This window comes from Pongo pygmaeus, chromosome 15 (genome assembly GCF_028885625.2).
Source record: "Pongo pygmaeus isolate AG05252 chromosome 15, NHGRI_mPonPyg2-v2.0_pri, whole genome shotgun sequence".
Lineage (NCBI taxonomy): Eukaryota > Metazoa > Chordata > Mammalia > Primates > Hominidae > Pongo > Pongo pygmaeus.
This window is the reverse complement of record NC_072388.2, coordinates 57192470-57206928: the sequence shown is the minus strand read 5'-3', so window position 1 is coordinate 57206928 and position 14459 is coordinate 57192470. Positions and strand designations below refer to the sequence as shown.

At 40.1% G+C, this 14459-nt stretch overlaps 1 protein-coding gene across 14 annotated transcripts in view; it reads right to left on the bottom strand.

The window, feature by feature from the left end:
- Positions 1–14459, bottom strand: part of KIAA0586 (KIAA0586 ortholog) — a 126030-nt gene that overhangs the window by 64605 nt on the left and 46966 nt on the right. For 9 of the 14 annotated variants that reach the window (XR_010123728.1, XM_054448112.2, XM_054448114.2 and 6 more), the window contains 3 exons: positions 14227–14417; positions 11792–11910; positions 281–480 (listed from right to left, as the gene is read on the bottom strand). Coding sequence is in view for 11 of the 14 variants with exons in the window: in XM_054448112.2 (XP_054304087.2) it covers positions 281–480; positions 11792–11910; positions 14227–14417 (510 nt within the window). In the remaining 3 variants the exon portion in view is untranslated. Of the gene's footprint in view, positions 1–280; positions 481–11791; positions 11938–14226; positions 14418–14459 lie in introns of all 14 variants that reach the window. The other 5 variants (XR_010123727.1, XR_010123729.1, XM_063651653.1 and 2 more) reach the window with 1 other exon arrangement.

Below are 14459 nucleotides of genomic sequence, written 5' to 3'. Positions count from 1 at the left end.
AAATGCTGGGGGAAATGTTACTTTAATCATAGTAACAAGGAATAAAATTCTACCACAAGCTGGGCATGGTGGCTGGTGCCTGTAATCCCAGCTACTCAGGAGGCTGAGGCAGGAGGATCACTTAAGCCCAGAAGTTCAAGACCAGCCAGGGCAATAAATAAAGACCATGTCTCTAAAAATGATAATCGTACTTCTACCACAAACCATGATCTTATGGTATGCAGCTTAAAATTCATCTATTTTACTATTCTTCAATAAATGCATCAAAAATTCCCCATACCGGCAAATATGTTTCATTTGTTGAAGCATCCCCAGAAACACCTGTAGCAACAGGACCTTGCTTCTTTGCTTCTCTGTCACCCAGCATGACAGCAATGGTCTCAGCAAGAGCTTCATTCACAAAACGGTTAATCACGTCTGAGTTCACAGGAACACCAGCATCAACAAAAAGCTGGAGGGCGCCACTGCTTGTTCCTTCCACTAAAAGTAGAAAAAAAATTCAGAATAAGTGGGCAAGAAACATGCTTGCAATTCAAACTTTCATTATTATTATTATTTTTTTTTTCTTGAGATGTAGTGTCACTCTGTCACCCAGGCTGGAGTGCAATGATGTGATCTTGGCTCACTGCAACTGCCACCTCCCAGGTTCAAGCGATTCTCCTGCCTCAGCCTCCTGAATAGCTGGGACTACAGGCGCACGTCACCATGCTTGTCTAATTTTTGTATTTTTAGTAGAGATGCGGTTTCGCCATGTTGGCCAGGCTGGTCTTGAACTCCTGACATCAGGTGATACACCTGCCTCAGCCTCCCAAAGTGCTGGGATTACCGGCGACAACCACCGCGCCTGGACCAAACTTTCATTCTTAAAAGTTCAGAGATGCGTTAGGAAAGAGAGAGGAGGAGCCAAGATGGCCGAATAGGAACAGCTCTGGTCTACAGCTCCCAGCGTAAGCGACGCAGAAGACGGGTGATTTCTGCATTTCCATCTGAGGTACCGCGTTCATCTCACTAGGGAGTGCCAGACAGTGGGCGCAGGTCAGTGGGTGAGCGCACCGTGCGCCAGCCGAAGCAGGGGCGAGGCATTGCCTCACTCGGGAAGCGCAAGGTGTCAGGGAGTTCCCTTTCCTGGTCAAGGAAAGGGGTGACAGACGGCACCTGGAAAATCGGGCCACTCCCACCCGGATACTGCGCTTTTCCCACGGGCTTAGGAAACGGCGCACCAGGAGATTATAGCCCGCACCTGGCTCAGAGGGTCCTAGGCCCACGGAGTCTCGCTGATTGCTAGCACAGCAGTCTGAGATCAAACAGCAAGTCGGCAGCGAGGCTGGGGGAGGGGCGCCCGCCATTGCCCAGGCTCGCTTAGGTAAACAAAGCAGCCGGGAAGCTCGAACTGGGTGGAGCCCACCACAGCTCAAGGAGGCCTGCCTGCCTCTGTAGGCTCCACCTCTGGGGGCAGGGCACAGACAAACAAAAAGACAGCAGTAACCTCTGCAGACTTAAATGTCCCTGTCTGACGGCTTTGAGGAGAGCAGTGGTTCTCCCAGCACGCAGCTGGAGATCTGAGAACCGGCAGACTGCCTCCTCAAGTGGGTCCCTGACCCCAGACTCCCGAGCAGCCTAACTGGGAGGCACCCCCCAGCAGGGGCAGACTGACACCTCACACAGCCGGCCGGGTACTCCAACAGACCTGCAGCTGAGGGTCCTGTCTGTTAGAAGGAAAACTAACAAACAGAAAGGACATCCACACCAAAAACCCATCTGTACACCACCATCATCAAAGACCAAAAGTAGATAAAACCACAAAGACGGAGAAAAAACAGAGCAGAAAAACTGGAAACTCTAAAAAGCAGAGTGCCTCTCCTCCTCCAAAGGAACGCAGTTCCTCACCAGCAACGGAACAGAGCTGGACGGAGAATGACTTTGACGAGCTGAGAGAAGAAGGCTTCAGACGATCAAATTACTCCGAGCTATGGGAGGATATTCAAACCAAAGTCAAAGAAGTTGAAAACTTTGAAAAAAATTTAGATGAATGTATAACTAGAATAACCAATACAGAGAAGTGCTTAAAGGAGCTGATGGAGCTGAAAACCAAGGCTCGAGAACTACATGAAGAATGCAGGAGCCTCAGGAGCCGATGCGATCAAATGGAAGAAAGGGTATCAGGGATGGAAGATGAATGAAATGAAGCGAGAAGGGAAGTTTAGAGAAAAAAGAATAAAAAGAAACGAGCAAAGCCTCCAAGAAATGTGGGACTATGTGAAAAGACCAAATCTACGTCTGATTGGTGTACCTGAAAGTGACGGGGAGAATGGAACCAAGTTGGAAAACACTCTGCAGGACATTATCCAGGAGAACTTCCCCAATCTAGCAAGGCAGGCCAACATTCAGATTCAGGAAATACAGAGAACACCACAAAGATACTCCTCGAGAAGAGCAACTCCAAGACACATAATTGTCAGATTCACCAAAGTTGAAATGAAGGAAAAAATGTTAAGGGTAGCCAGAGAGAAAGGTCGGGTTACCCTAAAAGGGAAGCCCATCAGACTAACAGCGGATCTCTCGGCAGAAACCCTACAAGCCAGGAGAGAGTGGGGGCCAATATTCAACATTCTTAAAGAAAAGAATTTTCAACCCAGAATTTCATATCTAGCCAAACTAAGCTTCATAAGTGAAGGAGAAATAAAATACTTTACAGACAAGCAAATGATGAGAGATTTTTGTCACCACCAGGCCTGCCCTAAAAAAGCTCCTGAAGGAAGCACTAAACATGGAAAGGCACAACCGGTACCAGCCACTGCAAAATCATGCCAAAATGTAAACACCATCGAGACTAGGAAGAGACTGCATCAACTAACGAGCAAAATAACCAGCTAACATCATAATGACAGGATCAAATTCACACATAACAATATTAACTTTAAATGTAAATGGACTAAATGCTCCAATTAAAAGACACAGACTGGCAAACTGGATAAAGACTCAAGACCCATCAGTGTGCTGTATTCAGGAAACCCATCTCACCTGCAGAGACACACATAGGCTCAAAATAAAAGGATGGAGGAAGATCTACCAAGCAAATGGAAAACAAAAAAGGCAGGGATTGCGATCCTACTCTCTGGTAAAACAGACTTTAAACCAACAAAGATCAAAAGAGACAAAGAAGGCCATTACAGAATGGTAAAGGGATCAATTCAACAAGAAGAGCTAACTATCCTAAATATATATGCACCCAATACAGGAGCACCCAGATTCATAAAGCAAGTCCTGAGTGACCTACAAAGAGACTTAGACTCCCACACATTAATAATGGGAGACTTTAACACCCCACTGTCAACATTAGACAGATCAACGAGACAGAAAGTCAACAAGGATACCCAGGAATTGAACTCAGCTCTGCACCAAGCAGACCTAAGAGACATCTACAGAACTCTCCACCTCACATCAACAGAATATACTTTTTTTCAGCACCACACCACACCTATTCCAAAATTGACCATATACTTGGAAGTAAAGCTCTCCTCAGTAAATGTAAAAGAACAGAAATCATAACAAACGATCTCTCAGATCACAGTGCAATCAAGCTAGAACTCAGGATTAAGAATCTCACTCAAAACCGCTCAACTACATGGAAACTGAACAACCTGCTCCTGAATGACTACTGGGTACATAACGAAATGAAGGCAGAAATAAAGATGTTCTTTGAAACCAACGAGAACCAAGACACAACATACCAGAATCTCTGGGATGCATTCAAAGCAGTGTGTAGAGGGAAATTTATAGCACTAAATGCCCATAAGAGAAAGCAGGAAAGATCCAAAATTGACACCCTAACATCACAATTAAAAGAACTAGAAAAGCAAGAGAAAACACATTCAAAAGCTAGCAGAAGGCAAGAAATAACTAAAATCAGAGCAGAACTGAAGGAAATAGAGACACAAAAAACCCTTCAAAAAATTAATGAATCCAGGAGCTGGTTTTTTGAAAGGATCAACAAAATTGATAGACCAGTAGCAAGATTAATAAGGAAAAAAAGAGAGAAGAATCAAATAGATGCAATAAAAAATGATAAAGGGGATATCACCACCGATCCCACAGAAATACAAACTACCATCAGAGAATACTACAAACACCTCTACGCAAATAAACTAGAAAATCTAGAAGAAATGGATAAATTCCTCAACACATACACCCTCCCAAGACTAAACCAGGAAGAAGTTGAATCTCTGAATAGACCAATAACAGGAGCTGAAATTGTGGCAATAATCAATAGCTTACCAACCAAAAAAAGTCCAGGACCAGATAGATTCACAGCTGAATTCTACCAGAGGTACAAGGAGGAACTGGTACCATTCCTTCTGAAACTATTCCAATCAATAGAAAAAGAGGGAATCCTCCCTAACTCATTTTATGAGGCCAGCATCATCCTGATACCAAAGCCTGGCAGAGACACAACCAAAAAAGAGAATTTTAGACCAATATCCTTGATGAACATTGATGCAAAAATCTTCAATAAAATACTGGCAAACCAAATCCAGTAGCACATCAAAAAGCTTATCCACTATGATCAAGTGGGCTTCATCCCTGGGATGCAAGCCTGGTTCAATATATGCAAATCAATAAATGTAATCCAGCATATAAACAGAACCAAAGACAAAAACCACATGATTATCTCAATAGATGCAGAAAAGGCCTTTGACAAAATTCAACAACCCTTCATGCTAAAAACTCTCAATAAATTAGGTATTGATGGGACGTATCTCAAAATAATAAGAGCTATCTATGACAAACCCACAGCCAATATCATACTGAATGGGCAAAAACTGGAAGCATTCCCTTTGAAAACTGGCACAAGACAGGGATGCCCTCTCTCACCACTTCTATTCAACATAGTGTTGGAAGTTCTGGCCAGGGCAATTAGGCAGGAGAAGGAAATAAAGGGTATTCAATTAGGAAAAGAGGAAGTCAAATTGTCCCTGTTTGCAGACGACATGATTGTATATCTAGAAAACCCCATTGTCTCAGCCCAAAATCTCCTTAAGCTGATAAGCAACTTCAGCAAAGTCTCAAGATACAAAATCAATGTACAAAAATCACAAGCATTCTTATACACCAATAACAGACACAAAGAGAGCCAAATCATGAGTGAACTCCCATTCACAACTGCTTCAAAGAGAATCAAATACCTAGGAATCCAACTTACAAGGGATGTGAAGGACCTCTTCAAGGAGAACTACAAACCACTGCTCAAGGAAATAAGAGGATACAAACAAATGGAAGAACATTCCATGCTCATGGATAGGAAGAATCAATAGTGTGAAAATGGCCATACTGCCCAAGGTAATTTACAGATTCAATGCCATCCCCATCAAGCTACCAATGACTTTCTTCACAGAATTGGAAAAAACTACTTTAAAGTTCATATGGAACCAAAAAAGGGCCCGCATTGCCAAGTCAATCCTAAGCCAAAAGAACAAAGCTGGAGGCATCACGCTATCTGACTTCAAACTATACTACAAGGCTATGGTAACCAAAACAGCATGGTACTGGTACCAAAACAGAGATATAGATCAATGGAACAGAACAGAGCCCTCAGAAATAACGCCACATATCTACAACTATCTGATCTTTGACAAACCTGAGAAAAACAAGCAATGGGGAAAGGATTCCCTATTTAATAAATGGTGCTGGGAAAACTGGCTAGCCATATGTAGAAAGCTGAAACTGGATCCCTTCCTTAAACCTTATATAAAAATCAATTCAAGATGGATTAAAGACTTAAACGTTAGACCTAAAACCATAAAAACCCTAGAAGAAAACCTAGGCATTACCATTCAGGACATAGGCATGGGCTAGGACTTCATGTCTAAAACACCAAAAGCAATGGCAACAAAAGCCAAAATTGACAAATGGGATCTAATTAAACTAAAGAGCTTCTGCACAGCAAAAGAAACTACCATCAGAGTGAACAGGCAACCTACAAAATGGGAGAAAATTTTCGCAACCTACTCATCTGACAAAGGGCTAATATCCAGAATCTACAATGAACTCCAACAAATTTACAAGAAAAAAAAAACAACCCCATCAAAAAGTGGGCAAAGGACATGAACAGACACTTCTCAAAAGAAGACATTTATGCAGCCAAAAAACACATGAAAAAATGCTCACCATCACTGGCCATCAGAGAAATGCAAATCAAAATCACAATGAGATACCATCTCACACCAGTTAGAATGGCAATCATTAAAAAGTCAGGAAACAACAGGTGCTGGAGAGGATGTGGAGAAATAGGAACACTTTTACACTGTTGGTGGGACTGTAAACTAGTTCAACCCTTGTGGAAGTCAGTGTGGCGATTCCTCAGGGATCTAGAACTAGAAATTCCATTTGACCCAGCCATCCCATTACTGGGTATATACCCAAAGGACTATAAATCATGCTGCTATAAAGACACATGCACACGTATGTTTATTGTGGCATTATTCACAATAGCAAAGACTTGGAACCAACCCAAATGTCCAACAATGATAGAGTGGATTAAGAAAATATGGCACATATACACCATGGAATACTATGCAGCCATAAAAAATGATGAGTTCATGTCCTTTGTAGGGACATGGATGAAATTGGGAATCATCATTCTCAGTAAACTATCGCAAGAACAAAAAACCAAACACCGCATATTCTCACTCATAGGTGGGAATTGAACAATGAGAACACATGGACACAGGAAGGGGAACATCACACTCTGGGGACTGTTGTGGGGTAGGGGGAGTGGGGAGGGATAGCACTGGGAGATATACCTAATGCTAGATGACGAGTTAGTGGGTGCAGCGCACCAGCATGGCACATGTATACATATGTAACTAACCTGCACATTGCGCACATGTACCATAAAACCTAAAGTATAATAATAAGAAATAAATTAAAAAAAAAAAAAAGTTCAGAGATGCCGGCCGGGCATGGTGGCTCACACCTGTAATCCCAGCCCTTTGGGAGGCCAAGGAGGGTGGATCATGAGGTCAGGAGATTGAGACCATCCTGGCTAACATGGTGAAACCCCGTCTCTACTAAAAATACAAAAATTAGCCGGGCGTGGTGGCGGGCACCTATAGTCCCAGCTACTCAGGAGGCTGAGGCAGGAGGATGGCGTGAACCCGGGAGGTGGAGCTTGCAGTGAGCTAAGACAGCGCCACTGCACTCCAGCCTGGGCGACAGAGTGAGACTCCGTCAAAAAAAAAAAAAAAAAAAAAAAAGTTTAGAGATGCCAATATACGTGTATGGGGGTGGGTGGGGGAGGGTGGAAAGAGGAATAAAAATGAAAATACAAACATATCTACTTATTATGAAAAAGACTAAGAGGACAACTTACATAACAAATATTCTCTGTAAATGAAAAAAAGGGAGATGAAAATTTACTCAGATGGCCTCTTCTCTACTACTACAGAATTTAGTGATAAAAATGGGCACATTAAATGCCCTCATCTGAATACAACTCACATTTCCAAGAGTATAACAACAGGAAACTCTGTGATAGATCTTGACTAAAACAAAAGAATGCACTAAATATGAAGGCAAACCTCCCTTCCTTCTAGTTTCAGATACATCAGTTATTAACATCTGCTGCAGTTGAGGTGCTTGTTATCAGATGTCCTATAGGTATATTAATATCTGAATGGGTTGTACTTCTCACTTACATGAATGTACATCAAATTAAGTAAAACCTCCTGAAGAGACTTTACTTTACTTAAAGTAGTGATATTTATAAAGCTCCATGTGGAAAATAAGTGGATACTAATCTGTACAACCTGATGGAGATGTGACCTCACCAAAGAGTACTGCTTAAGTAACACAACTATAGTAACAATATCCACAATTCCCTAAAAAGTGGGTAGAAGTGTAGTGGGATCACTTGTTGATGGGGTAAGTAGCAGCAATTTGCTCTTGAGTTACCATAGCAGAGACTATCACAATCCCAAATTAATATTCAACAATATATGTTGATACATCTCCTTTTTAGTTTCCATAATTCATTCTTTGAGCATGGCCCAAAATCAGAACATTGTTTTTATAAGGTCCCAAATCCCTACCCAGACACTGGCAAAACAAAAGCAAACACACATCTTTTACAGGGAAGAAAACAGGATCTAAATATCCAATTTGTAAATTGTCAGATTTTCACCAGGAAAACAATTTTCTCATAAATTTGTTGTTCATTTTTGTCCTTCCTTCAAAGATGAGATGATGAGAGAAAACCGGGATAGTAACAACAGAAGTAGGCATGTGAGCTATGCTAAATAGGACAAATTAGCCAAATGCAACAATAAACTCTATGAAGCTGGGATATACGGTATGGCTGAGAGGGGAATGAAGAAGAGCAAAGCAAAGAAACAAATAATAACTCCAAGGCTTTAGAGATTATGGGTGCTGGGAGAACTGTGATCTCAAAAATGAGAAGCATTTTAGACATACTAAGGATGAGATGCCAGGGGAGCATCAAGCAGAATATTCATCAAGCAGAACTGCAAGTTGTTGGCCCAAATACATGGCTTAGGGTTCATCAACTGACACAGGATAACCAATGTCAGGAGGAAACTGGAAAAAAACAGAAAAGAGGGCAAAGCATGGGAACTAGGGAAATAATTTTATTCAAGTAGCAGAAAATAAAATGAGAAATGAAGGTTTTAAAGAAGTTTAAAAAAAAAAAAAAAAAAAGAGGAAGAATAACAGAATGAAGTCTAAGAAGCCAACACCAGAAGAGTTTAAGAATCAGAGATGGTCAATAGTGCCTATGCTTGAGCCATACAGTAAAACAAGGATTTGAAAAAGGGAAGCATTTTTGACAAGCAAATGCTGTGAGAAAGGAGTTTCTTGAAGGGGAGGGCAAAAGAAGGCCAACCCATAAGGACCAAAGAGGAAGTGGGTAATGAGAAATTAAAGTGGTGAATATAGACTCTGAAGTCTAGGATTCGGGCTGTTAAAGGATAGTCTATGAGGGAGAAAGAATAGCTTATCCTGAGGCTGGAAAGAAGAAAAAAAGTAGAGATAATGATAAACAGGAATAAAAAAACAAAAAAAGAACAAAGTTAGAAAAACTTTCACTATCCAATTTCAAGTCTTACTATTAAATTACAGTAATCAAGAAGTATGGTATTAGTATAACTTGGAGGTGAATGGGACAGGATACAAAGTCCAAAAACAAAATGTACACATATATAACCAATTGATTTTCAACCAAGGTTTAAGGTAGTTCAATGGAATAATGATAATCTTTTCAACAAATGGTATTAGAACATCTGGATATCCATATGCCAAAAAACCCCAAACAAAAAAGAACTTGATCCTTACTTCACACCATAAAACTTAACTCAAAATATACTATAAACCTAAATATGTAATCTAAAACCATACATCTTCTAGAAGAAAACATAGGAAACTATCTTAATGATCTTGGGTTAGCAAAGATTTTTTTAAAAGCAGCATGCAAAAATCCCTACAAACTACTAGAAAAAACCTGATAAATTAGACTTCTTCAAAATCAATCTTTTTGTCTTCAAAAAATAATGTTGAGAAAACAAAAAGGCAAAACACAAAGTAGAAGAAAATATTTACAAAACATATATCCAATAAAGGACTTGTATCCAGAATAGATAAAAAAACTTCATACTCAGTAATATGAAGACACAACTCGAACTTAAAAATGGTCAAAAGATTTAAAAATATTTCACCAAAGTAAATATACAGATGGCAAATAAACACATTAAAAAGTTGTACATCATTAGTAATTATACTACTCAGTTATTAGTATAGTTAGGGAAATACCTCCACATATGTTCAGAAATGGCTAGAATTATAAACACTGATAACACCAAGTGTTGGGGAGGATGTGGAGCAACTAAAGTCACATACACTGCTGGGTGGAATGCAAAATAGTACACCCACTTTTGGAAATGTTTAGCAGTTTCTTATAAAGTTAAACATTTACTTATCATATGACCAAGCAAAATTAAAAGGTTTCTACACAAAGATTTGCTTATAAATGTTCATAGCAGCTTTATTCATAATAGCCAAAAACTGAAAGACTATGAATATCCATCAACTGGTAAATGGATTGACAAATTATGGTATATCTATACATTATGCTATTACTACATGCAATAGCATGATTGTCAAAATATTATGCTAATAAAAGAAGCCAGCCAACAACGGGCTACATATTGCACGATTACATATGTATGAAATTCTAGAAAAGGTAAAAATACAGTAATAGAAAGCAGATCAGTGTTGTTAGGGGCCAGTGGGCATAAGTGAGGTTTAGGAATTGACTGCAAAATGGCATAAGGAAGCTTTTGGAGAAGATAGAAATGTTTTTCTATCTCATGATTATGTGGCTAATATATAGCTGTGTGAACTTGTCAAAGCTTGTCAAACTGGGCCAGGTGCAGTGACTCACTCCTGTAATCCCAGTGCTTTGGGAGGCTGAGGGAGGAGGATCACTTGAGGCCAGGAGTTTGAGATTAGCCTGGGCAATATAGCAAGACCCCATCTCTACAAGATTGATTGATTGATTGATTGATTGATTGATTGAGACAGAGTCTCGTTCTATTGCCCAGGCTGGAGTGCAGTGACGTGATCTTGGCTCACTGCAACCTCCGCCTCCTGGGTTCAAGCAATACTCCTGTCTCAGCCTCCGGAGTAGCTGGAATTACAGGTGTGTGTCACCATACCCAGCTAATTTTTATATTTTTCATAGAGATGGGATTTCACCGTGTTGGCCAGGCTGATCTCAAACTCCTCACCTCAGGTGATCTGCCCTCCTTGGCCTCCCAAAGTGCTGGGATTACAGGCGTGACCCACTGTGCCTGGACCCAAAATTATTTTTAGCTGGGCATGGTGGCACACACCTATGGTCCTAACTACTTGGGAGGCTGAGGCAGGAGAGTTGCTTGAGCCCAGGAGTTAGAGGTTACAGTGAGTTATGATCATGTCACTGCAGTCCAGCCTCTAGCCTAGATGACAGAGGGAGACCCTGGCTCTAATTAAAACAAACAAACAAACAAAAAACTTGTCAAACTGTACACTTAGAAGTGGTGACTTTTATGGCAAGTAAACTTACCTCAAAAAAACAAGGAGGAGGTGGAAAGGAAGAAAAACAGGAGGAAGAGGAAGAGAAGGAAAAAATGGGGAAGAGAATGGGGAGAAGAAGAGGGAAAGGGGGAAAGAGAAAAAGAAGAGGAAGAAAAGAAAAAATGGGGAAGAGAAGGGGGAGAAGAAAAGGAAAAGGGGGAAGGAGAAAAAGAAGAGGAAGAAAAGAAAAAAATGAAGAAGAGAAGGGGAAGAAAAGAATGGCATAGGCTCCATAAAGAAAGAGGCTGATTTTAACCATTCAATGAATACTTAAACTCTTGTTGGGTATCAGGCAAGGACTAGGCACAAAAGGAGAAACATCCTTAAATCCTGAGTAATTTATAGTATAAAAAGTGAGACAGATATGGAAACCAACCTTAATATAATCTGATAATTACTATAACAAAAATATGTACAAAGTACTACGGGGATAACAGAGAGATTTGGGGTGGGAGGTATGAAGAGTGGTTTAATAATCTGAAAGCTGCAATATGAAATAAGAGGGTGAGAGAGAACTAACCATCACCAAAGAAGTACTAGGAAGTAAGGTTAAAAGAGCTTACCTTTTGTTACTGGAGGATTTACTTGACCTCTGGAATATATAAATCCACAATGAACTAAAGCTTTCGTCTTTTAATAAAAACAAAAAAAATTCCATTTCACTTACCAATGTCAGAAGTCAGTGGTTCACTTGTCTCACTGACTGAAACACTGATATTAGGTGCAATCTGTTGCTGGATTGGAAAGAGCCCAGAGATAATTCTTGACATTATTTCTTGCTCTACCCTGAGGGGATGGTGGGACAGATAAAAGTTGAGATTCCTCAATTTGATTGAAATGTAAAAAATGTTAGACATACCACCCTTAAAAATAACCTTTACCAATGCCACAAACATGTTGGTGTGAAAGCAGTCATTCTGAAAGTTAAATCTAGAAGAAAAAAAATAAAATGGGCTGGGCATCATGGTGCACACCTGTAATCTCAACACGTTGGGTAGACTGCTTGAGCTCAGGAGTTCATGACCATTCTGGCAAACAGGGCAAAACACTGTCTCTACAAAAAATACAAAAATTAGGTGGTACGTGTCTGTAGTCCCAGCTACTCAAGAGGCTGAGGTGGGAGGATGGCCTGACCCCAAGAGGTTGAGGCTGCAGTGAGCCGTGATCACACCACTGCACTACAGCCTGGGCAATAGAGTGAGACCCGGTCTCAAAAAAAAAAAAAAAAAAAAAAAAAAGTACCTCTGAAGAAGATAAACGACACTCAACAGAATCTCCTTGTGGGAGATAGTTTATGAAATCAAATTAAAATCTTTTAGATTAGTCTAATGAAAAGCTTAAAAGAACTCCTAAACTCAAAATAAGACTTGGGCCAATGACTATCTGGCATATCATGTACCTAAACTGTTTGATTTCCACTCTGAGCGCACACATAAAAACCATATAAGATCAGAGCTAGAAAAGAAGTCCAGCTGCCTTCTCTTGAAGGCAATACACATATAGGCTGTATTATAGGTAGTTTTCCTCTTAAAATGTAAAGAAAAAATTTATTTCCAAGGTCATCTTCAGAAAGGGAAAGGGGAACAGGAGACTTCTAGAATATTTCTTTAGTGCAGTTAATAGACTTCTTAAAAATTATTATATAAATAATAGGTGTTCATTGTAGAAAATTTAGAAAATATGTAAGAGTTTAAAAAATTGATAAAGCTCACCTATAATCCTAGGTTCAGGGATAAACAGTTAATTTGGTATATATGCTTTTTCAAACTTTTGTTTTATGCACTCTTTTGTTTTGTTTTGAGACAGTCTCACTCTTTCGCCCAGTCTGGACTGCAGTGGCGCAGTCTCAGCTCACTGCAACCTCCGCCTCCCAGGTTCAAGCGATTCTCCTGTCTCATTCTCCTGAGTAGCTGGGACCACAGGTGTGCACCATCGCACCTAATTTTTGTATTTTTTTTTTTTCAGTAGTGATGGGGTTTCGCCATATTGGTCAGACTGGTCTCGAACTCCTGACCTCAGGTGATCCACTCACGTTGGCATCTCAAAGTGCTGGGATTACAGGCGTGAGCCACTGTGTTAGCTGCATACTTACTTTTGAGTAAGATCTTGTAAACTGGGGTTACATTGTTAGTATCCTGCTTCGTTTATATGCCAATACATTATTAATATCTTTTTATATCACTAAATTTCTTCTAAACCTAATTTTCATGACTATATTAATATTCAGCCATTTCACTTATTCCATAACTTCCTTAAGGTTTCTTACAAGTAAAAATACAAATAACAGCATTCATTTCATATTCATATGTAACAAGTTAGCTGTTATCGTAATATGTAACAATAATAACATATTACAGCTTGTTGTTATCAGTATGTAACAAACCTAGAACAGTGCCATCTTTGTAGTGCTAGGTATTATATGGCCTAGTATAGCAGTCCCAACCTTTCTGGCATCAGGGATTGGTTTTGTGGAAGACAATTTTTCCACAGACCAGGGCAGGGGTGGTGGGGTAGGGGGTGGGGGGATAGATTCGGGATGAAACTGTTTCACCTCAGATCATCAGGCATTAGATTCTCATAGGGAGTGTGCAACCTAGATCCCTCGCATGCACAGTTCACAATAGGGTTTGTGCTTCTATGAAATCTAATGCCACGGCTGATCTGACAGGAGGTGGAGCTCAGGCAGTAATGCTCACTCACCCGCTGCTCACCTCCTGCTGTGCAGCTTAGTTCCCTGGTTCCTAACAGGCCACAGACCGGTACTGGTTTGTGGCCCTGGCCTAGTAGCAATCTATAATTACTTCCTTAGTATAAGTTTCTGGAAATGAAATGACTGGATTCAAGAACATGTACATTTTTAAGGCTTCCTAACAGTCTACTTTGCCAGAGTAGACAGACTGAGTACAAATATTCAAGAACAAAAACAATAACCTCCAACAATAGTTAAGCCCTCAGCATTATATCAAAACACTTTCCAGTGACTAAAGCAAAGAAAGTTTAATAAACAAAAGAAGACAAGGAATATTTTCAGCCACAATTTAATACTTTCCATTTATATTGGCTACTATGGTTCTATTCATACCAAAAACATTGTAAACTTACCATTGAATTAAGCTATTTTCCAGTGTTTCTTTTCTCTCAATTACTTTATCCAGAATATCGGCAGTGGGCTGAAAAGTAGAAGCAACTGGCGGAAATGGAGGACCATTATATTTTGTAGAATCAGCTTTAACACTTCTGTTAAACTCCAGAATTGGTTCAGAGTCTGGAATTTCATCACATTTTTCCTCTTCCTGGTAGTAACAAAAACAAAACTATTACATTCATATATTTGT